General features: G+C 50.7%; 1 protein-coding gene across 3 annotated transcripts in view; it reads right to left on the bottom strand.

Annotated features, from left to right (window-relative positions):
- Positions 1–6,522: 6,522 nt before the first annotated feature.
- LOC138172908 (zinc finger protein 585A-like) overlaps positions 6,523–25,077 on the bottom strand; it is a 28,971-nt gene continuing 10,416 nt past the window's right edge. For all 3 annotated transcript variants that reach the window (XM_069102744.1, XM_069102745.1, XM_069102746.1), the window contains 3 exons: positions 18,417–18,612; positions 17,727–17,825; positions 6,523–13,194 (listed from right to left, as the gene is read on the bottom strand). In XM_069102744.1, the coding sequence (XP_068958845.1) occupies positions 10,385–13,194; positions 17,727–17,825; positions 18,417–18,612 (3,105 nt within the window). In that variant the 3' untranslated portion in view covers positions 6,523–10,384. The remainder of the gene's footprint in view (positions 13,195–17,726; positions 17,826–18,416; positions 18,613–25,077) is intronic.

Below are 25,077 nucleotides of genomic sequence, written 5' to 3'. Positions count from 1 at the left end.
AGGCCATAGGAAATGCACCAGAAGAGAGGCTGGGATGGGAAACACATGAGAGACACAGCTCGGTCATCTGGAAATACTCTGCATGACTGCAAGTCAAACTGCTCGCCTTCTCAATGAGGGGGAAGAGGAAGAGGGAGAGAATTTGGAACTCAAAAGTTTAAAAAAATGATTGCTAAACATTGGTTTTACATGTAATTGGAAAAAAACAAAGTATTTTAAAACAAATAAGAAAAGATAAGTGAAAAAGTGGGGATGAGAGAGGGAGGTGATCTGTGGGAGGAGAGGGGATGGAAGGGGGTCAGCCCAGCCTCATCATGGGAGATGGGGAGGGAGGGGAGAGGGGCAGAAGGCACCTGAGTGGTGGGAGGAGAGGGGATGGAAGGGGGTCAGCCCAGCCTCATCATGGGAGATGGGGAGGGAGGGGAGAGGGGCAGAAGGCACCTGAGTGGTGGGAGGAGAGGAAGTTACAGGGAATGGCCTCAATTTAGGAGGTAGGGTCTCAGCTGAGATAGTGGGGGGAGGGGATTGCCTGGAAGCAGGGAGGGCTCAGTGGAGATTGTCACATAGACTTGTAGTGGACCCAGTCAGAACTACCTCATGACCTTCTCCAGTTTCCTTTAGCAGCAGTGGGAGTTGATCTGAAGGCAGAGAATGATGGGCATGCACCAAGGCTGGGCCTGGCAAGGCACAAGGGGTGATATGCTAGGGGAAAGGGACTCAGGAGAGGACTGTGTAGAGGGAAGGTGTTTCACCAAGGGGTCAGGACCGGGCACAGAGGAGAGAGCTGAGGGGTGGAGGGATTGGAGGTCATGGTTTGGATAAGGAACAGGCAGAAGAGGAATGTGGACAAAGGCATGGCAGAGCCCATGGACAGACAGTGAGTTTGTGGTGATGGCACATGGTGATGTCATATGCTTGTCTCTGGGGGTGGCTGAGGTGCAGTGGGGATGGGGCAGATAGAGGTCCCCCAGCTAGTGTATGTCTGAGCCTGGGTCCGAACTGGCAGGATGAGCTTGGGGACTTGCCAAGGTCCAAAGATGGGGGCTCCCATCCTAGCCCAGTCCCGGGCACAGCAGTGGTTGATGCTGTCATCTGGCTCTGGAGCTGAGGACAAAGTGAGCCCACAGGAGGTGGGGAAAGGCAGCTTCAGGGCTGTACAAAGAGCACCCAGAAAAAGGGGCCACCTGGGGAAGGCCCCGGGGGCCAGCAAGCAGGAGGCCTCTTGGCTCAGAGAGCTTCCCCCATGGAGCCCCCTGTCCCTGGGGCAGTTTGCAGGGCAGCTGGCACCAATGGCTCTCACCTTTGCCTTAGTATAAACATCCTGACTCTTGCCTCTGGACTCTGTTGACTCTGGAGGATAGAGTGAGGCAGAGGACCTGGTGAAGCTCTGGTTCACTTACATCTAATTCACTCGCAAGTCAAGACACCCCCCTCATGGTGCCTTTGGTCCTCTTTGAGAAGGAAGGCTAATTAAATCTGGCTGGCTAATTGAGATGGGGACTGGGCCTCAGTGTCCCCATCTGTAAGATGAGGATGTTGGACTAGGCTCCTCCGAGGTCCCTCTGGTTGGGAGGAAGAAAGGGTGCTTGAGCTGAGCCTTCAAGAAAGTCAGAGATTCTGACCTAAGGGGAGCAGAGAGGAGGAAGAATGTTCCAGGCACTGGAGACAGCCAGGGCAAAGGTGTGGCAATGTGTGTGAGGGACACTGGCCCTGCATCGTTTGACGAGGGGAGATGGATAATAAAGCTGTGTAGGGAGGGGGAGACCAACTAATCACTAAACACCTATCAATCACCTGTGTGCCAGCCTCTTTGAGAAGCTCTGGGGATACTGAGGCCAAAGACAATCCCTGCCCTCGGAGAGCTCACGGTCTAACAGGGGAGACAAAGCAGGCTGCATGTGAGAAGTAGTGAAGGGTTAAGGTTCTACAGAGACAGAGACTTTGCTTTGGGGCAAAATTGCTGAAAGAAGGCCACTGAGAAGAGCCAGGCTAGCTGGCCAGATTCCCAGTTCCCATAGAACTCCTAGACAACATAACAGTTGAAAAACAAAAAGAAGCTAGCACTCAGTGGGTCTGACCAATTAGGAAGCAGACACCGGCCTTGGACTCAGGCCCAGTCTTAAGGACAGTCAGGTCAAACTTGTGAGGGGGTCAGTAATCCAGGGTGATTACTGTGATTGCTTAATGAACCTCATGTATTATGTGTATGATCTAACACCCCTAGCCTAGAATTAGAGCCTCATTAGTGATAATATATGATAATGGGAAGGTGTACCCAGAGGACATCCAGCCAATCAATATTCTGAAAGCGAGTCTGCACCAAACTGGTGGCATAAAAGTCGCTTTGGATCCACCCTCCTCCTTCCACCAGAAGGGCTGAGCCCACTTCTGGCCAGAAGTGATCCATGACTCTGGATTTCTCCCTAATTAATTTCTTTTGATATCAGATTTTTGGTATCAATTGTCCCTTTGCTTTTCCAAGTTGGCATTTCCAACGTGCAGAATAAATGTGCACTCAGTAAGGGAGGGAAGGCTCTGGAGGAGGAGGGGCTGGGGAAGAGGGTATTTATTTATTATAGCGCAGACTTGAAGGAGGCCAGGGCAGTCGGGAGGCAAAGAGGCAGGAGAATGTTTCAGGCACGGGGTGGGGTTGGGGGAGGGCGCCAGACAAATGGACGAAGGCAGAAAAGGAGGAGGAGAGACGGTGAGCCCAGGACAGAGCTCGGAGCTCGTTACAGAAGGGAGGGGGAGTGTGGTCGGGGGCAACAGCCAACAGCTACCAGGGTTTTGATTGGGTGGTAGATGTGGATAGCACGAACTATTCATGATTAGCATGAACCAGGAGGAGAGATCACTGCCTGATGAAGGAAGGGGGAAGAACCCGGGTGTCATTTGTGAGCAAGGAGCGTTCTAACTCTCTGCCGACCCCTCTGTGCGCTCCCCTTTGACAACGAGTGAAGCCAGATGTCAGTGAGAGGTAGTAGACTGAAGGAATGAGAGAAGGATCAATTTAATATGAAGGAACATTTGTGACCTATGGAACAGGCATTCCAGAGGGCACGGAGGAAAGTCTGGGTGGAGTTGGGATGAAACAGTGGGGTGGGGGCATAAAGGAGGATGAGAATGAGGAATCAGGTGGTGATGGGGCTGAGGAGGATGATCTGCTGGGGTTCAGAGCCCCGGGGCTATGAAGGGTGTGTCCAGGAGAGAGAATGGTCTTAGTCGTGGAGGGCACCGCCCCTCTCTCCTCAGGCATAGCAGAGGCCAGATGCCTGCACTCTAGGGGACGGCTTCTTTTCTTGGTCCCCCAGGTTCTCCGAATCCCAGTTGGGCTGGAGGAGGAGGTGAAAGATCCCTTGTGCTGGTGCAGATGGAAGAGGTTGCTTTGGGGCACATGGAAGATGCCCAGCCTGGCCCCTGCTGGCCTTTTTCCTCAGGGAGTTTTACTGCTCTCTAGGGCACCCTCTGTCTGAGCTCTTCTTACCTAACTAGGCTGGCTCTCAGGGGGTAAAAAATAAAGCAATACGCAGAAATCTTGCCAGACATCCCTCATACGACTGTATCGGTAAAGAAGGGGTCAAATCATCTCCGCTGTACAATACGATGGTACGGAAAAATAGAAACCATCGGAAACCCAAGAGAAACAGCGAGTGAGATAAGGGACAGACTTGAGCAGGAGGCAAAGCGCTTCCGAAGCGCATGGGAAGCCCCTGCATTTCTGCAGAGTGGGAGGAGCCAGTGCTTCGGTCCCTGGGTGTTGGCCTACCAACAGGGCAAACTCCAGCAAATGGAGCAGGAATCCATGAGTACTTGGAGAAAGAGCCACCTAGACCCGTCAAAGATGCTCAGCTAAGGGGCCACCATTGCCACCGTCTCCCCTCTCCCAGAATTCAGTGCCTACCATGGCATCTCTTGAGGCTGCTTCATAGTCTTGAAAGGATAAAAACGAACCACCCAGTGGAATTCTGGGAGTAGGGGAGTACATGTGAAGGGGGCCCGGGACACACATCAGAGCCCCCTCGGCAATCAGAAATGGCCTTGGCTGTAAAACGTTTTCAAAGATGCAGACCAATTATTTTTAATTTGTTTTATTTTTTGCAGGACAATTGGGGTTGTGACTTGCCCAAGGTCACACCCGGCTAGTGTGTGTGTGTGTGTGTGTGTGTGTTATGTCTGAGGCCGGATTTGAACTCAGGTCCTCCTGACTTCAGGGCCGGTGCTCTATTCACTGAGCCACCTAGCCGCCCAATACTGGCAAATTTGCAGCCCCTTCCTATGGGCCTGGCTCTGAGTTGGGACCAGTATTAGCCCCTGCCCTCGAGAAGTTTACAATCCGGGAATTGCTGGAATGCCGAGTGTGTGGCCGATTCGTGGGACCCCGAGCCACAAAGCATCTGGGAAGGTCCTCGAGAGAGGCTGGTGAGCACCTGGTCCCTGCCCAGGAGGTCACACTCTGATGATGCAAGAGGACCCCAACCCGGGGCTCAGAGAGGCCTTTTATGGAAGGGAAGCGGGAAGCGGGAAGCAGGTGTACACCAGGTCTAAGGGAAGGGACTGCCCATGCAAAGGCACAAAGGCAGGAAATGAGGAGCAGGGGCCAGAGTGTGAAGGACCCTTTGGGGAGCCCCCCTCTCCACCTCCAACTAGTCATAGGGTTGGTTAGACTAATTATGGGTATTGTGCACCCGGTTGGGGTCTCCCCCTTAGAATGTGAGCGGAAGGCAGGGATGGATAGAGACCCCAAACTTTTGACCTCAAAGACTCTGCGGTCCCACCCTGAGTACTGGCTGGTGTGGAGCTATTTGGGGTGGAGACACACCAGAGGGACCCTGTCTCCAGGGTGGCTCCCGTGACCAGAATCCCCCCAGTTCCAGGTGGGACAGACATCGATCACCCCATTGACCAATCAGAATGTTTCCTGCCAGGACACCTCCCCCCATCCCCCAAGTCCCCGAAAGGTGGGCAGTTTGACTGAGGCCTAAAAAGGGGTTGCCACTTGAAGGGCACAGTCTACTCCCTGCCTCAGTTTCCCAGCTGGGAAGAGGCAGAGGAACGATCTGATTGGCCCCACAAGCTCCCAGCTGTGGAAACACTTGTTGCAGGTGCTGCTCTGAGGGACCTAGCTCAAGCACACATCACCGTCTTAAGAGTGTAAGTACCCCGTTCTGTCCAGCACTGCAGAGCGCCTGAACCTTGACGAGGACCCCCAGAAGGGGAAAGTGAGTCAGGGTGTGAGGTGGGGAGAACCAGATCAAGGTCAATTTCATTGGCTGAAGGAACTGCTGTGGGTGGTGTGGTAAAAAGATCTGCTCGTTAAGGGAATCATCCTAAAGTTACTGTGGGCACTCCATGGTGAGAGTCAAGTGATTGACAGGGAGAACAACAGGGTGAGTAGTGACCTGGACTGGCCAGTGGCCTGGTGAGTATCTGAAATGAAGACCCACCAGAAGGCTACATGGAGATTCCAGGCTGATGGCTGGGTGAATGTTATAAAGGGAGGGTTACTGGGGCGCTCCAGGGAGACAACCCAGACGCCAAGAGGCTACTGTGGACACTTTGAAAGGATGACCTTTCTTTCAAACAGACCAGGAGCCTTCTGGGTTCGCCCTGAGCTGAAGGAGGTTCCTGGGTATTGGTTTGTGAATGGAAAAGACCAATTATGAGGCTATCGATGGCACTCCATCAGGATTGTCTGTTGAGTATCTGCAAGGGAGACCATCTTGGAGACTCCTGTGGGCAGGATGGCTGCTTGATTGTTTGAAAGGGAGAACAAGAGTCTTCTGGGTTCCTCTTGAGGTAATAACTGGTTGAGTAAAATGGCCAACGTGGAGCCTACTGGGGCACTCCAGGATGATAGTCCATGTCTGAAGGGGATGCCAGCCAAGAGGCAGTGGGGGGACTGATGATGATGGGAGGGAGTGGGGCGCTCCAGACTGATGGTTAGAGGACTGGAAAGGGAGATAAACCCAGAAGCTACTGGGGCACCGATAGCTGATTGGTGGTTTACTATGGAGGGAGATCAACCAGGGGGCTCCTGGGTTACTCCAGATTGATCACTGGGTGAGGGTTTGAAAAGACCAACTCAAATCTCTTCTGAGACTATTAATGTTCAGCACCATGTAGAAAGCTGCTTTTTCCTACCAAGAAACATCCAGTTTTCCCAGTGCCCATCCTTGCTGACATCTGTGCAGATGTCAATGTCTGTGATGTATATAAACTGGAGATGGAAAGCAGAATCCCCACAACTCCTTACTGAGCACAACTCAAAAAACAAACCCCAAACCCAGTGACAACTAAGAGTAGCTCGCTTTTTGTAGGTGCTTGAAAGGTGAATGACGGTCTCAATGATAGCACTGTAAGGATAGTGGGGCCTGAGCTAGACCCAGTGTGTGGATGGAACCAGCGTCTCTGGACTTCAGATCTTCTGCCCTCTGTCCAACAGCAAGAGCCAGAGAATTGAGAGAACTTTCTATGAGGGAGAGTCCCAAAGGGGATGTGAACAAAGTAGACTTGGTGTTAGTATCTTGTGAAATTTTATTTTATTTTTTTCAAATTCAACAAACTCAGTATTACAGCTTCATATATTTTATTTTTCCTTGTATATCTGAATGTTTTGTGGATTACTATTAAGATTAGAAAAATGGAAAATAAAAGAAAAAGAGGTGAAGTCCCATAGAACTAGTTATGCATATGATACTATAGAAATGTCAGCCATTATTAGCTTATATATGTATATACACACACAGACACAATACATACACACATACATTGAACATTTCAGTAGTTTTACTAAATAGGGTTTTTTTTTGTGCATCTGGAATTTTTGGGGATGATTACTAAGCTTAGAATTACATAAGGAAAATAAGGCTGACCCTAATATGAAACTGAATAGGAATAAATGTAAAATCTTACTCCTGGATTCAAGAAAACAACATCACAAATACACAATGGGGGAAGGCATGATTAGACAGACAGTATTTTGTCTGGAAAAGACCTGGCGGTTCTAGTGGGCTAAAAGCTCAATATGAGTGAAATGTAATTCAGCAGCCGTGAGACCAGGTGGGATTTCAGGCTGCCTGCCCTAAGAGAGGTATGGCTTCTAAGAGCGAGGAGGGCTCTGGCAGGCTCCCGCGGTCAAGACCACAGCTGGAGTGCGTGTTCGGTTCTGAGGCCACAGCTGAGGAAGGGTCACGATAAGCTGGAACGCATCCTCAGGAGGGCACAGAGAATAATGTCAAAGTGCCTCTAGTCATGCAGTGAGCACTGGCTGAAGGGCTGGGGCATTGGTAGCCTAGAGAAGACTTGGGGGAACATGAGAGCTGTCTTCAAGTATCTGAAAGGCTGTTGCACGGAAGAGGAAGTACAAATCTTCTCATTGGCCCAAAGGGCAGAAACCGGAGCAATGGGTGGATGTTGCAAAGAGGTAAATTTCAGAATCATTAGAGCTCCCCGCAAATGGAAAGTGCTGCCATGAGTGATCAATCATAGGCGCAGGGCTGGATGGGCACAGTCCGGTTAGTCAGGGAGGGAGTCCGAGCCCTTCTGAGGTAAAGTGACTTGCCTACGGTCACACTGGTGCTAAGAGGCAGGGCTGGGCTCTGCACTCCAGCCTGGGTTCAGAGATCCTTCTGGAGTCCCCACCCTTTGCACTGGGCTTTGCCCTCGCAGGAGGCCTTCGAACAAAGGTTTGATTCTTTCCAACCTTCTTTAGGTTATCGTGGGCAAGGAACAGAAGATAAGCAGACCTTGGGGGTTCCCCCACATACACATCTATACACGCATGCACATATGCAGTTTATATACACCCCCCCATGATACATACATATCTACACGTCAGTGGTTTCAAGGAATCTCGTAGTTGAGGCACTATTTAATTCAGAAGGTGCATCAGCGCACCAGCTGCACTGACTTACACAACTCTACTGCCACCTGAGGGCAGCTAACGGAACAAGATGCAGGGCGGTCTCTCCAATCACCCAGCAACCCTGGGAATGGGGAGAGATTCTGCCATCTTGAATCTCCAAGAGCCAACAAATGGCTGCTCTATGAAACTTTCCCCACATTATTACACCCCTGCCATTAACATCCAGTGAGAAGTCTTGGATGTGTGATGTACCCAGATGGTGTAACGTCATTCTACTTTAAAGGATGATGCCATTTTCTGTGGATATTTTTGGACATAATCGTTGCCTATAAGCCACTCCCTCCCAGCAAACACCCCTTCCTGCCCCCACCCCGTGAAGTTTCCCTTAGTTTAGCAAAAACACTTAATATAGTGATTGTGAAGAACAGCACACCTAACTCTTCATTCACTGTTCAGCATTTCACCTGGAGTCACTGCGTCTGCTCTGGACTCAGTTGCCTCTGTCAGGCCACAGGCTGCCCATCTGCTTCTGCATACAAGCCTGATGGTTTCTCTGTACTGAATACTGGTTCAAATACATCTGAATGCCACAATTTGCTCAACCACCCTCCCAATTTATGGGTATTCCCAGTTTTTCTGGTACTAGGTGAATGGTCAACTGCAAACTTCAAAAGATGACATAAAATGTATTTAAAATCACTAACAGTACAAGAAATTCAAATGAAAACAACTCTCAGTTTCACCTTATACCATGCAAATTGGTGGAGATATAAAAGATTAGCACAATGTTGGAAAGACTGGGAAGGACAGGAACTCTGAGGCATTTCTAACAAACTGTGAAGCCCAAACATTGTGACTTCCCATTTGAAATGTGTAAGAAAAGTGTCTAAACTGTCTACACCTTTGACCTAAGGAAGTCAAGACAGAAACAAAGGTCCAATTTATAACAATATCTCCATAGCAGCACTTCTGGAAACAAAACAGGTGCCTCTTGACTGCAGGAGGTGCAACAAACTGTGGAAAATGAAGTGTGATGGATTATTCCTGGGCAGTGAAAAGTCATGCACATGAGGCAGAGTGGAGTATGCAGAATCAAAGAACAATTTCCACAATAACAACCACCGAAGGAAAAAGATAACTAAAAGCAAGTCAAAATGAGTAACAGCAAACCAGTGAAGGTCGCGGAATAGAATCAAACTAACCCCCTGCCCTCGGGGCAGAGAGATGGGGGCACACTAAAATGACATTTACATTATCACACATGGTGCCTATCATTTTTCTATTAAGTGTTTTGTTATAAGGGACGGGTAGACCTGGAAGTAGCAGGTGGCAAAAAACTATGATGTAAAAATAAAAGAAACCAATAAAATATTGTAAAGGATTAAGGTCCCAGAGTCCAAATAATAGAACATAACTTCAGGAAAGAATACTGTACAGTTAGTCAGATAAGGTCTTAGCATCACTATTTCTCTATCATTGTTTTTGTCAAAGGATAGAATTCATTTTGGGGAAAATGTGATGCAAATGCAAAAGATATCCACAAAATGTAGATTTAAAATCCTGCTGTGATGAATTTTGTTGCATACTGGTCTTCTTTCAATGGCATCCTTGGGGGCATAAAATCAGTGGTGGAACAGTTGGACCAAAGGGGGTGAATGGCTCTGTGACTTTTCTCATGTGATTCCAAACTGTAACTTTACCAGCAATGTATGAGAGTACCTATCTTTCCAGAGCTCCTCCAACTCAAGACTATTTCCATCTTTTACCATCTTCACCAATTTGACAGCTGTGATCCCTCAATGTGTTGTTTTAATTTGTATTTCTCATTGTTAACAAATCAGAATGTTTTTGTGCAGTTGTTGAGTTTGTATTTTGAAAATCCTTTGACCACTTATCCACTAGTGAATGGACTTCTGACAATTTTTGCCAATCCCTCAGATTTTGAATGTCTGAGATGTTTGATGCAAATACTCTTTTCTAAACCAAAAGCTTCTTACCTTATTCCAGTCACAGTGACTTTGTTATTAGAAAAGTATTTTAATTTTAAGCAACTGAAAATGACTAATTTTGTCTTTTGTAATCTTCTCTATCGCTTGCCTGGCAATGAGTTCTCCTCAACCTTATTTGTGATGAGTACTTCCTTCCAGTTATTTTTGTAATGTGTCCTTTTATATTTAGATATATTTGATATGTCTGACATCTAGAATCTATAGGGTACTGACAAATTCATAAGACCTGAATGATCTTCCAAGAGATAAATGGACAAAGGATAGAAACAGTCAATTATCATTACTCCAATCAAGTCATACTCTTCACTGCAGCACAGAGGCAACCCTGTGTAATCAAAGGAATGGAAGCTGCCACGTCAAACACCAAGGTGGGGAGGCAAGAAGGGAAGGTGGAAGGAGCTCCTAGCCAGACTGGCTACAGGATCAGCTTGTTCAGCTAAAGCAAGTGTAAAAGAACTTCCAGGTCACACATGAGTTGCCTGCACCAGCACAGACACCGATGAAATATCGCTTATCTGATGCTGCCTAAGGAATCGGCCAGTGCTGCAGGGGTTCCTGCATTCATTGCATCGATTAGTTTCTCACCAGCATGGATAATCTCTTGTTCATTTAGGGGTCTGATCTGGCTGAATGGTTTCCCAAATTCATCACACCCAAAGGGCTTTTCTCCAATGTGGATTTTCTGATGTTTCCTAAGACTTCCATAACGGCTGAAGAGTTTTCCACATTCATTACATCCAAAGGGTTTCTCACCAGTATGAAGTCTCTGATGATGAAAAAGAGATGACCTGTGGCTGAAGTTTTTCCCACATTCATTACATTCGAAGGGTTTCTCACCAGCATGAGTTCTCTGATGTTCAGTGAGGTGAACCTTCTGGCTAAAGGCTCTCCCACATTCACTGCATTCAAAGGGTTTCTCTCCAGCGTGGATTCTCTGGTGTTTCGTAAGGTTTCCTCTCTGGCTAAAGGATTTCCCGCATTCATCACATTTAAAGGGTTTCTCTCCAGTGTGAATTCTTTGATGTTTTGTAAGACTTCCACTCTGGCTAAAGACCTTCCCACATTCATTACATCCAAAAAGTTTCTCACCTGTATGAATTCGTTGATGATAAAAAAGGGATGTCCTGTGGCTGAAGTTTTTCCCACACTGATTACACTCAAGTGGTTTCTCTCCAGCATGAATCCTCTGGTGTTCAGTAAGGTGTCCCCTCTGGCTGAAGGCTTTCCCACATTCATTACATTCAAAGGGTTTCTCTCCAGTATGAATTCTTTTATGTGTGTTAAGGTGTCCTCTCTGGCTGAAGACCTTCCCACATTCACTACACTCAAAAGGTTTCTCTCCAGTATGAATTTTTTGATGCACAGTAAGGCTTACCCTCCAACTAAAGGCTTTCCCACATTCACTGCACTCAAAGGGTTTCTCTCCAGTATGAATCCTTCTATGTGCATTAAGATGTGCCCTCTGACCAAAGACTTTGCCACACTGATTACACTGAAAAAATTTCTCCCCGTTATGGCTCCTCTGATGTAAAGCAAGACGTGAATTGTTGCTGAAGGCTTTTCCACATTCATTACACTCAAAGAGTTTCTCTCCTGCATGAATTCTCTGATGTTCAGTAAGGTTCCCACTCTGGCTGAAAGTCCTCCCACACTCATTACACTCAAAGGGTTTCTCTCCAGTGTGAATTCTCTGATGATAAAAAAGGGACGTTCTGTGGCTGAAGTTTTTCCCACATTCAGTACATTCAAGGGGCTTCTCTCCAGCATGAATTCTTCGATGTTCAGTCAGGCATATCCTTTGGCTGAAAGCTCTCCCACATTCATTACACACAAAAGGTTTCTCTCCTGTATGAATTCTTTTATGTGCATTAAGGTGGCCCCTCTGACTGAAGACTTTCCCACATTCATTACAGCCAAAGGGTTTTTCTCCAGTATGAATTCTCTGATGCACAATAAGGCGTACCCTCCAACTAAAAGCTTTTCCACAGTCGTTGCATTTAAAGGGTTTTTCTTCAGTATGAGTTCTCTGATGTATAGCAAGACATGAGGTGTTGGTGAAGTTTTTTCCACATTCGTTGCATTCAAAAGGCTTCCCTCCACCATGAATTCTCTGATGTTTAGCAAGGTTTCCTCTCTGGCTAAAGGATTTTCCACATTCATTACATTCAAAGGGTTTCTCACCAGTATGAATCCTCTGGTGTTTAGAGAGGCTTCCGCTGCGGCTGAAGACTTTCCCACATTCTTTACATGAAAAGGGTTTCTCACCAGTATGAACCCTCTGATGATAAAAAAGGGATGTCCGTTGGCAGAAACTTTTCTCACATTCATTGCATTTAAAAGGTTTTTCTCCAGTATGACTCCTCTGATGTTCAGTAAGGCTTCCCCTCTGACTGAAGGTCTTTCCACACTGACGGCAATGAAAAGGCTTATCTCCAGCATGAATTCTCTGATGTTCAATAAGGCTGCCCCTCCGGATGAAGGCTTTCCCACATTCATTACACTGAAAGGGTTTCTCTCCAGAATGAATTTTTTGATGTACAGTAAGGTTTCCCCTTCGGCTGAAGGCTTTCCCACACTCATTACACTGAAAGGGCTTCTCTCCCGTATGAATTCTCTGGTGTTTAGTAAAGTTACCCTTGTGATTGAAGGACTTCCCACACTCATTACAGTGAAAGAGCTTCTCTCCTGCATGAATTCTTTTATGTTCATTAAAATAGCTTCTCTGACTAAAGCCTTCCCCACACCCATTATACTGGAAGGGTTCTTCCCCAGTATTCATCATCTGATGATAAATAAGAGATGTCCCTGGGTTAAAGGGTTTCCCGTATTCATTATATTCATAGGGTTTGTTTCCGGGATTTACAGGGTGAAATGGAAAAAGATCGGGAGGATAATCAAAGGGCTTCTTCCATTTACTATACTTACAATGTTTATTCTCTAAGGACATTCCATTATATAGAATTAGGTCTGAAAACTGATCAAAGCTGTTTCCGAGGGGATCATATTTAAAAAGATTTTGTCCTGAAGGAACTCTCTGTGGTGGAACAAAGATTGATCCCAGATCAAAATCTCTCCCAAATGTATTACTTCCATGGATATTCATCTCATCAAAATTCTTCACGTTAACAGTTTCTAGTTGACTATATTGATTCTCTTGGCTGGCTTTCTGCCTCTCTAACATGATGTCATATTCCCAATCTTCTCCCATCTTAGAATCCCAGAAACCATCTTTTGTGAGTTTCTCATCAGTTGCTTCCATACAGATGATGTGCTGTGGAATTGTGTCCAAGGTTTCACATTTAATCTCCTGATTAAGGGAATCTGAAAGAAACAGAGAAATATCAGTGTTCCCTGTTCTTTATGTGTGTAGAAAATTCCTTTAAGGAGAATGATTGTGAATCTGGAAAAGGGAGGAAAAACACTGTTAATTCCATTTAATTCAACCCACTTATCAAGCTCCTGCTATAAGTGAAGGTGAAGGAGAGTATGTGTGTGTGTGTGTGTGTGTGTGTGTGTGTGAGAGATACAAAGACAAAACACAAGAGAAACTGCTTTCAAAAATTCAGAGCATGGTTGAAGGAGGGACACGAGAGCGCTAACTTCAAACAAACTGGACATCCAGGGATAGATGAGAAGATAGTAACAGCACTCACAGTTAGACAAATGAAATGAATTCTCTTCCTGGATTCTGAAAGCATTGAAAGATGGTCTGAAGAAATCACGATTGCTAACTGCTAGGAAAATGCCAGTATTTTCAAAAAGGAGAAATTAGTTAATTCTAGAAACTACAAACTGGTAAATCTGCCACTGATTGCAAGTCAAATTCAATAAGTGATCAATAAACTGGCAGTTTGTGAGTATTCAGAAAAGATCTAACTATTAAGACTGACAGAAGGCTCATTGAGAATAAATCAGAGGGCAGAGCCAAGATGGCAGAGTAAAAGCAGGAACTTGCTTGAGCTCCAGCTCCAACCACCTCCAACACCTGTAAAAAATTACTCTAAACAAATTTTAGAGCTATAAAACCCACAAAGTGACAGAGAGAAATAAATCTCCCGCTGAAGGAAGCCTGGCAGGCCTACAGAAAGGTTCTATTGCACAAGGCTGGGAGCAGAGCACAGTCCCTCGTGGGCTGTGCCAGCACAGACTTCAGGAGAGTGAATCACTTGGCAGCTGTGGAGGTTTCTGGACTTCTCAAGCCATAAATGCCAAAAGGTCAGTGGGGGAACTCTGTTAGAACTGGGTGAAAGTAGGTGGGAAGGGGAAAAGAGGGGGGATGACAGAAGGGAAGGCACATTGGGGGAGAGGGTAGTTAGAAGCAAAGACTTTTGAAAAGGAGAAAAAAGAATAAATGGGGGACAGGATAGGATGAAGGGAAATATAACTACTATGGAAATGTTTTGCATAACTACACATGTATAGCCCACATTGAATTGCTTGCTTTCCCATTGGGGGTAGGTGAGGAAGGGAGAAGGGAGAGAATCTGGAACTCGAAGTTTTAAAAACAAATGTTAAAAAAAATTGTTTTTTACGTGCAACTGGGAAATGAGATATACAGACAATGGGGTATAGAAATCCATACAAGAAAGTAAGGAGGGAATAGGGGAGGAAGTAGAAGAGAGGGCAGACTGGGGGAAGAGGTAATCAGTATGCTTGCCATCTTGGGGTGGAGGTAGGGGAGAGAAGGGGAGAAAATCTGTAACTCAAAATCTTGTGGAAACGAATGCTGAAAACTAAAAATAATTAATTAAAAAAAAGAAATTGGGCACTTATAAAAATGAAGATAATGAATTGTAAAAAAAAAATCATTAAAACCCAGCTAATTTCTTCAATATTGATAAGATTTCTGGATAAGGGGATGCTGTAGTTAGGGATCTAAAGAGAGGGGGACGGAAGCAGAGGATGAGGGAGGACATAACTGCCGCATAACTACTGTGCGCAAGGCACCGCGTACTTGACAAAACCCCACGAACGAGCTGCTATTATTATCCCCATTTTACAGCGGAGGACATCCTCATTACAACTATGATGGTAGTAGCTAACATTTATGTAGTACTTCAAGGTTTGCAAAGCATCGTACAAATATGATCTCCTTTAATCCTCAGAATAACCCTGGGACGCAGGCACTCTCGTTACCGCCATTTTAAAGAGCAGGAAACTGAGGCAGAGAAACGGTAAGTGGCCCACCCAGAGTCACAGAGCTAGCAAGTGGGTTCTGACCAGTGCACCACCAGCTGCCCAGCAATGTGCATGGAGTCATGTACATTTGTATTTGGTGGAGTGGTGCTTAGTGGATTTTATGTCAACACCAACAGTTTCAAGAGTTCTCTAAGCCTCAGGACTGGCAGTGCAGAACCCCCAACAAAGGGCTGGGCTCTGGGCTGAGCGCAAGGCCCAGGGCAGGCAGCTGCAGAGCCAGTAAGCATTTGTTAAGCTCCCACTAAGCGCCAAGCACCGACCTTCCCAATCACTAGCAATAGGGCAGGATAAGTCACCAGGCTTTCTCTAAGATTCAGAGTTCTCATCTGAGGCTTCAAAGGCTTATCCTTTGTTGGTTCTTCTGCCTGCTGAAGGATGAAATCATCCCTAAGATAAGCCAGGAAGGAATTTACTGATGGGAGATGCAGCTTGTCCTTTGACTAGAGAGATGACCTTGGAGGAAATAGGTCCTGGGTTCAAGGCCTGTTCCTGAAACATGCTGACCACGTGATTCTGGGAAAGGAACACAGGCCAAGGGTGCTCAGGTGACTCTCCAACACTCCCAACTCAAGGTCTGTGTTGGCCACGGAGTCTTGTGGCTGGGGGCTCCCTATACTGAGGAGATCGCAGGCCTGGACTGGCCTCCAGGGAGTGAGTAATGCCAGCAAAGTGAGGGTGATCACACCAACTTACAGAAATGCCATCTCACTGGAGCTCCCAAACAGCAGCCCTGGGAGGAAGATGCTGTCATCATGCCCACCTGACTGATGAGGCAGCTGGAGCTGGCAGAAGTGAACTCAGGACCCCAGGTCTACAATTCTACCTACTGCGTCACCAGCTGCCCAGGGCTGTGAGGATCAGAGATCACCACTCAGAGCACTCGACAGCCCTGAAGTGCTGCGGGGATGGTCACTGTTGTCACCACCACGACCAAGGCCGCGCTTCTCCCTTCTGGGCTTCCACGGCCCTTCCCAGCCTTGCTACACATCTCTGCCCTCCTGCCACATACACCACTTCCTCTCCTACGTCTCTGCCCTGATGTGGGCAGGCCTGCCTTCCTGGAGGCCACTCCCCCTTCACTCCTGCCTCACAGAACTTTCAAGCAAAGGAGGCCTCTCTCAATCCCTTCCCCTGCTATCTACCGATTAATCAGCCCACAAGCAGGTGTCAGACCATGGGAGAGAAGAAAGCCATGGGCAAAAGGTCTGGAAGGGCAGTGCTACCAGCCTGAACCTGGGTGAGGTCCTAGGAGGGCATCAGAGCCTGAGACAACCTGGATGAGGGCATCAGGGCAGGGTCTTTAATAAAGTGCGATCCAAACATCCAAGAACATGGTGAGGCTTTGGGGGAAAAGCAGTGGGAGGGAGGAGGCTAGGCCACCCATCACCCTCACCAGTGCAGGACCCCACAGACACGGCCCCACATGCTAAGTGCTTCCCATGACAGCCTGTGAGGCAGGCACCAAAGGTCTTCTCAGCCCCATTTCTCAGATAAGGAAACTGAGGCTCAAGAAAGCAAGTGACTTGTCCCCAGTTCCTGGATCCCCCTGCCCCCAGCAACTGAACCAGAGACAACTGAGACAGTCAACCAGATGCATCCCTAACTGCCAGGAAAGGGCTCATCCCTGGACACAGGCTGGCGCTGAGAGGCCAAGGGCCCTGCCGAGAGAGAGAATGGGAGCTCAGAGCTGGCTCCGCACCCCCACCCCAACAATGCCTCGGCGAGCCTACTGTGCCCCCAGCCAGCAGCTCTGACGAGCCCGCCCCTTCTCTGGCAGCTCCCATGGTCCCTCTGGTACAACGATCCCCTCTTCCTGCCAGTCAAGCCCACCCCCTGGCGTCCCCACCGAGCTCTTGAGGAGCAACAAATGCCTGGGCTGAGCCAAGGGTCCCAGGTCTGGAAGGTGGCCTCTGGAAGGCCCCTGCTCACTCCTGGGACCCTCCTTCCCTAGCCCCTGGCTCTGTCCAGTTAGGCTTCAGTTATGAGCAGGCCCATGGCGAAGAAGGCCTGTGGCTTCAAGCACCCCCAGCCTGTCTGACTCTTTCCAATGTGCCCGTGGGGCTACAATGTCCCTGATGATGCAGTTAGGGCCATCCGGCTCTGCCAGGAAAGGGTGGCAGCATGGGGACAGGAGCAGCTCTGATGCCAGTCCCACCTTGTCAGACCAGGTGTCCCCTGAGGCTCCTTTCTGCCCGACATTGACCTCTTCTCTATGGGCCTCAGGATACAAAACCAAACTATTCCACCCAATGGAGCTGATGCTGACAGAGCCTCTGACGAGGGGGGCTGACTCGTGCTCTGCCAGAGTCCTCTCCAGAGCCAGAGAATCTGTCTGGAGGGCTGCCTGGAGGCGGTGTAGCAGACGTGACCCTGCCCCAAAAGGAGCTTTCTGCTTCTAGACCGTACAGGCTGCAGAGGAGGGCCAGGCTCAGCCGTGTGCCAGTCAATGACAGAAGGCTGGTCAGGCAGCCTTCCTGAGAGCATGCCAAGCCCCCGAGTGTAAGGCGCAGCCGGAGGCGGCCGAGCTCAGGGGACAGTCACATGGTTCTCGGACCAAGTGCATGGGACCCTTTCTGAGAAAAAGGGAGGGAGCCCCACAGTAGGGACTGCACAGACGCCCTCAGGCCTGTGTCCACCTGCGGGCCTGCACTCACCTGGGCAAGCGCTGCTGGAGAACTCTGGCTGCTCGGGAAACAAAGGCACTTCCCCTCTCTCCAGCTGGCAGATGACCTCAGGCTTGGCCACAGGAAGCCCTGATGGGACAAAGGAGGAGAGGATTGACCACTGGGCCCTAAGGCAACAATCCCCATCAGACAAGGGGGCCTCACGACCACCCAGGCAGAGAACAGTGACAGAGGCAATCGCCTTCGTCAGACCGATGGGGAGGACTCTGGTACGGATCTGCTGGGTGTCAGAGGCAACCCTCTGGGAAAGTACGGGGCACAGAAAGCCACTCCAGTCTGGCTGAGCTGCTGCTGGCTGGGGCACCTCCAGAGGCTGGCATCCCGAGCAGCAGGAGGATGGGATCCACGGGCTGGAGGGGGCGCACGGGCTAGAGGGGGCGCACAGGCTGGAGGGGGCACACGGGCTGGAGGGGGCACTCATTCCCTCCACTCCCTGCCCCCAGCGCGGGCCTGGGGACCAGCCCAGTGATGCTGCTGAGGTCTGGAGACTGAAACTTCTGGGTGGCATCTCCCCTGGGAAGAGGGGAAGCGCCTCAAGAGCAGGGGCTGGCTGCCTTTCTCTGGCCCATGCTAAGTACCTGACAAGGATCTTTTCTTCACTCCTTTCCTGCAAGCCCAAACCAGGGCCAGCAGCTGAGCCCAGAGCAAAGCGGTTCTTACCCAGGAAGATGAGATTCTCATAGTTCTCCAGCATCACGTCCCGGTACAGGGCCTTCTGTGCAGGGTCCAGCTGCGCCCACTCCTCCTGGGTGAAGTCCACGGACACATCCTTGAAGGTCACCGATTCCTGAGCGGTGGACGGGCCTGGGCTGCCGAGTGGCCACGGACCGGTCATCCCAGAGACCACTGGGGAAACCTGAAGGCAGAGAAGGCCCAGGGGCTCATGTGTCCCAGCCCTACCCTGAGGGGGCTAGCGGTGCAATGAACAGAGCCCCAGGCCTGGGGTCTGGCCTCAGACCCTGCCAGCTCCTTCACTACTCTGCAGGCTTCTGCCTGACTCAGTTTCCTCATAAAATGGGGATCATAATGGCAGCTCCCCCTTCCCCTGAAGGAACAAAGGAGAAAAAAAAGTCTGTAAGGCCCTTTGCAAACCACAAAGCTCGAAGTCACACATCCTGTTCTTGTAACAGTGATTATCATTAGGCATTGATTAAGCACCTGCTGCATGCCAGAGCCAAGCTCTAACCCAGGTGCAGGAGGCCAGCTCTGTGTGGGATCTGTGGGAGGTCCAGGAGGAAGGCATCTGAGTCAGCTTGCTGCCAGGTCTGGCTTAACACACCCTGGGGAGCCTGAGCTTTCTGCAGTGGATCCTGGAGGTACCTGGGAGACCACATCTCCATGATCAGCAACTGCTGAATGAAGGGGGCAGACAGCCACGTTTGGGCTTTGGGCCAGTCACCAGCCAACACCGCAGGAGGTGAGAGGTCCGCTAGGGGCCTCCTATGGCTGAGACACTCAGCCAGGCTTTGGTAAAGAGTTGGGGAGGTCCCGTCCGAGGTCGGGGTCTGGAGGACGGTGGGCCCCTGGCCAGAGATAGGAGCTGCTCTGAAGGCTTTCGCTGTGGGCCTCACCAATCTAACCAAAAGGGCTTCTGACTCAATAGGATGGGAGAGAGAAGTCGGCCAGGCCCCTGCTCAGAGACTCTCAGGAGTCTGTGTTGAAGGCCCCGCCTGGAGGACCCAGGCCTGAATGTTCCAGATCCCGGCATCAAACAAGCACAGCAGAGGGCCTGCTGCAGGGGTGGCCCGGGAGGGCCATAGATGTCCCAGACGTCTGCTGGAGCTCTCTGCCCAGAGCCAAGCCCTCACTGAGGAAGGCTGCCTCCTTCAAGAGTCAGAGGAGCTAACAAGAAGAACACTCTGTTCTCTGTGGGAGTGAACTTGAGGGGGCCTGTGGCAGGTGGGGAAGGGCCCCTCCCTTACTGAGCTGGCACTGGAAAGGGAGAGGCCACGAGGGAAGTGTGACACGCATCTGCAGCTTGCAAGAACGTCATCGGAGTCTCACTCCCAGGACGAGAGAGCGTAGGCCCCCTCTGCCCGCCTCCCGGGCCTCCTGCAGTGAGGGGCTGCCTGGGATGGTCCTTCTCAGATTCTGGAATTTATTGAGGAGTTTGTTTCTTTTTGGCAGGAAAGACACGTATTTTATTACTAATACCTCTGGCCCCTGCAAAGCCCAGGATGGTAGCAGAGTAGGTAGAGGTGGGTGTGATGGCCGATGGGCCGGATGGTTTTGTATTTGGTTCTGGAGCAGATAAGGAGGCCCCAGGTGCCTGCACGGTGGGACCTGTGCTTCTGAGAGATGAGAAGAGAGACTGGAGTGGGAAGACCTGTGACCAGGATGCCCAGGATCCTCCTGCAGCCGCCTGGGCATGAGGCGATGAGGGGAGGGCAGGCCTTGGCCCCGCCTGTGTCTGGGGGAGCCCAGGAGCGCTCTTGGCAGGAGGCAGGGAGGGCCTTTCAGACGAGCTGAGCATTTATGCAGTGCTCACTAGTGCCTAAAACCGCCAGCTAACGTTCATGCCCAGCTTACCTGCCCCTCGTGCCTCGCCCTGTGATGACCCGGGTCCAAGGCCAAGCACAACTACTCCATGACAAGGCTGTGCTAAGCTCTGCGTGATCCCCACAACTCGGGGGGGGGGAGGGGCTGTCACGGTGACCATTTTACAGATCAGGACACTGAGGCAGAGATTAAGTGATCAGTTCAGGGTCACACAGGGAGTACAGGCCCAGGGCTCTATCCTCTGGGCCAGTTGGCTGCTATTGGGTTTAAGGTGTCCAGTAGGAATGTGGAGATGCAAGGCTGAAGTCAGGCTAGGGTTAGGGCTGGAGAAATCCATAGCAGTCACACAACCCTAGGGAGCTGATGAGACCCCCAAGTGGTAGAGGCTGGAGGAAGAAGAGGGCCCAGGACCTCCATTCCATGGGAGCAGGGTGAGGCCGAGGCCTGGGGGGCTGAAGATGGGGGGGCCGCCCAGTCTGCCCTCCTCTTTCACAAAGCCTCAAGCCCAGCTCTCTCTAAAGCTCCCAGACTGGCCCACAACAGGTCTTGCCCAAGCTCCAGGGGATGGCCTCAGAGTGAATGTCAATGGGAACTCTTTCCCTTTAGAACAGCAACCCTGGGGGTTCCCCTCCCAGGTGGCTTTGTTTTCTTTTTTTCTAATTAAAGGGGCCCTCCCTTGCCTGGCTTCTTCACTCTAAGCAAGACTGCATCCTGGGCTGTCTCTAATCGTCTCTGAGGTCATGGGCCTCTTGGAGAACCAAGAACAAACACAAAACTACAAGGGACGATGCCCATCTGCCGGGCCGGCCTCCCATGGCCAGAAGGAAGGCCACACGCCCTCATCTGCAGAGCATCAGGAAGAGGAAGGCCCGATCTAGGGATGGAGCCGCTGAGGAGGCAGAAACGCCAAGGTCCAGCTGGGGGGTGAATGAGGGGTCTGGACTAGAGGTGGGGGGGGGTGAATGAGGGGTCTGCACTAGAGGTGGGGGGGGTGAATGAGGGGTCTGAACTAGAGGTGGGGGAAGCAGAGGAGGAGCTCTGTGGTCCCTCGAGGCGCCACGGCTGTCTGGAGGAAGGACAAAACCAGGGGCGAACACGGGGTGCAGGGTAGACAGAAATAAACCGGGGGGCTCCTCAGACGGCGAGCCTGGGCTGGTGGGACAAAAGAGTAGGCAGGCTCCGGCGGCGGCGGGGCCGGGAAGAAAGTAGGCAGGGCAGCTCGAGGCCCACGTCCAGTGTTTCCTCAGGACGGAGCCACAGTACTGGGCAGGGAGGTGAGCCAGCGGTCAGTCACCAGGGGCACACTTGGAAAGGGGATGCACAGAGGCCTGACGTGAGGGTCAAAGGCCCGAGAGAGGGAGGGGAAAGGAAGAGGCCAGTAACCTTGACTCTGATCCCCAGCTGATAGTCAGGCTTGCAAGAAGCATTTGGTAAGCCCCTACTATGTGCCCTGTGCCCACAGGAAGCCCAGAGCCTTTGTTCCTGTGCTTCTCATCTCCCCCACAGAACAGAAGCTTCTGGGCAGCAGGGACAGGCTCCTCCCTGGCATGCAACTTAATTTTATTTTTTTGCCTTTTGGAGAGCAATTGGGGTTAAGTAACTTGCCCAAGGTCACATGGATAGTTTTTTTGTGTGGGTGTTAAGTGTCTGAGGCTGGAACAGAACTGACTCCGGGCTGGCGCTTTACTCACTGCACCACCTAGCTGCCCCCTAGCATGCAACTTTAAAAACTATATTCCCAGCATTTCGTACCACATCTGGCACACAGTAGGGCTTAGTAAAGGCTTGTTTGTTAACAGACTCCTTGCAGAAAATTAGGCATTATTAGGAGGTGACTTGAGCAGGTAGGAGAAATACAAAGACTCCTCCTTGGGTCCAAAGACCACCAGCATGGCAGGGGAAGTGCAGGGGCCACTGGTCTGAAGAGCTGGGGTGGGGAGAGAGGCCAGTAGTCCCACAGGTGAGACGTGGCAGCCGCCTAGTGCTTGGGGAGGGCTGCTATGGGTCAGTGGAGAAAAACCCACAGCTGGATGGAGTTCTCCAGATGTCAACTGACCACATATTCATTCCTGGCCTTTTACGGAGGGTCCTGACAGTCAGGCCTGGGGGGGCTCAGTGGAAGGACCTTGGGGGCCACCAGAGCCTCCAGGGGGTGGGGGGCAAACCAAGGGGCCACAAAGGGGCAGAAAGAAGCTGCAGAAAGCTCTGAGGTCAGGAAAAAGGAGCGACCTGCCCACTCCTGCCACGGAGGGTTGTGCTGGGTTTAGGGGAGGCAGGAAGATCTGAGTTCAGATGCAGCCTCAGACCTTTAGTGGCTGCATGACCTCGGACACCTCTCCTGCAGGGCCCACATCACAGGAGCCATGGGAGCACTGGCTTTTATGACTGTTGTTGTTTAGTGGCTTTTAGTCATGTCCCGCCCTCTGTGATTCCATTTGGCATTTTCTTAGCAAAGACCCTGGAGCGGTTTCACACTTCCTTCTCCAGCTCTTTTTACAGACAAGGAAACTGAGGCAAAAAGGGTCAAGTGACGTGCCCAGGGAAACGCAGCTAGTGAGGTCACATTCCAACTTGTGCCTGGCACTCTGTGCACTATGGCGCCCCTAGCTGCCATACTACTGCTGCTAAATGTTCATTTTTTAAAACTTAACAAAAAATGACTGTGGGGATGGGGGTAGGGGGGAATCCCCCTAGGCCATCAGCCTGGTAGCCATCTTGCCATGTGCTGCCCTGGTGTGCTGTGGCTGCCATCTGGATGCATGGAGACCTGCCCAGTCTCCTATGGAGGGAATTGCTGCCTGAGGTCCTTCCCAGCTCTGAAGCGTGGTGACTCTCTGATGTGGGCTTGGGCCATGATGAGCGAGAGAGAGAACGGCCAGCCAGAGGCTGGTGACATGGGAGCAGATAGTGCCACCAAGGGAGAGGGGACCAAGGAGAGACGAGGCCCAGGGCCAAGTGAAGGAACAGCTGAAGGGTCTGGGAGGACAAGACTGGGGGAGGAAGTGAAGTTGAGGAAGAGAGGGAGGGGATAGTGCTAAGGCAGGCTCTTGGAACTGCCCTGGAGGAAGGGCCCCATCTGTGCTGGGAGACAAGGATCAGGATCACTGCCTTGTGGGCAGTGTGGCCTTGGCTCCATCAGCACGGAGAGCCCAGCAGAGATAAGAGGAGGCTGATAACCCTATTGGGCTGAGGAAGGGGAGTAGAGGCCTCCTTGTCCCAGGGGGCCCAGGAACTCTCTCTCCCTCCTGCCATATCCAAGAAGCTGCTATCTTCACAAGGGCACCCTTTGGTTCAGGCCTGAGGCTCTCACCTGAACAACCCGAAGAGCTTTCTGACTGACCTCTGCTCCACATGCCTACAAAACAGCCAGGCCGCCCCCTACTCAACAAACTGAATGAATGAGAAGACTCACTGTGTGCCAAGCGTCAGGGATAGTCCCTGTTCTCCAGGGACTCCCCTTCTAATGCAGGGAGAGCACCCAGGAAGGGCTCAGCTGTCAGTCCAACGGGAAGGCCCCACCCTTTGTCCCTGGGGGGCAGCAGCAAAGTTGGTGGTCAGGCTTCTTCTTTCATGTTCTTGCCACTGACTGGATCCTGTCAGTTTCTGAAGCTAACCTGCCTGACAGGGCCCAGGATGTAGGTACCCAGAACTCTTCTTTCTGGGTCCTCAGGCTGTGGGAGCCAGGCTGGAAGCAGGCCTGGGGTGTGGGGGACACTTCCCCCCAGGGCTGCTGGCTCCTCTGCTCACTGCAGCCACTTCCTCTGTTCAACATTCAGAGTCCTGCTGTGTGATACTCCCATTAACCCTTCTGACTTCTCACACAGCACCCTCCAGCTGCCATCTCTGTCCCCTCCCTACCCTGGCCTCAGAATCACCTTCATTTCCCCTTACAAGACTGTTTTAGGCTGCCTTCTGAGGAAGGCCTCCCTGGTCCCTGGAGTCCCCTGGCTTCTTGGGTACCCTGCACACCACCATCATATAGATATATACCACAGCTAGAGTTGCCAGTATCACCTCCCCAACAGAAAAGCCTATCTGGCTTCTGGCTCTCAACCCTAGTACTAGCAGGGTGCCCAACTGACCAGCACTGCCTAGCCTTCATCTCTTCCAATTCCTCACCTCCCTAAACCCATTCTCTGTTCTCACTGTGCAAGCCAATCCTGTCCCCGGCCACCACCCCAGTCTGGCTCCACTCACTTCCCTTCCCAACTACCTCATAGCAAACCAGGTTAAACTCTACAATCAGTCAATGAGCCCTCAGAAAGAGAAGCTGGAATGGGGAGGGAAGAGGAGAGAAGGTGTCAAGGAGGAGCCAAGGCTGCTAAAGAGGAATTGTGGAGAAGTCCAGAGAGTGAGCGAAATGGAGGTAAAGGGCACGAGGCCTAAGCCCCTCTGAATGGGCAATCCAAGCTAGGGCCTCACCACTCCTGAGAGCTGAGGCCCCTCCAGAGGAGGAAAACTGCCAATGAGAAATCCAGACAGTGAGGGAAACTGAGACATACAGTCTACACAAAGAATAGACAAGGGAAGGTATTACAGCTGAGGGGATGGGAGAGACCTTTGGCAGAAGGGGGGATCTTGAGCTGAGTCTTGCAGGAGGACAGGGAGGCTAAAGGGTAGAGGTGAGGAGGGAGAGCATTCCAGGCACAGGGGACAAAGGCCCAGAGAAGGAAGATAGCATGTTATATTTGGGGAACTGCAAGTGGGCAATATTGTCTCCCAGTCCCTCGACTCCCAACCTAGAAGTCATCCTGGACTTCTCACTTTCTTGTGCCCCAGATCCAAGATGGTGCCAAGGCCTGTCCATTTCACCCCTGCAGCA

Source organism: Petaurus breviceps, unplaced genomic scaffold (genome assembly GCF_028583685.1).
Source record: "Petaurus breviceps papuanus isolate PSGF00001 unplaced genomic scaffold, PetGlider_PUasm1.0 555, whole genome shotgun sequence".
NCBI lineage: Eukaryota > Metazoa > Chordata > Mammalia > Diprotodontia > Petauridae > Petaurus > Petaurus breviceps.
This window is presented reverse-complemented; position numbering and strand designations above follow the sequence as displayed.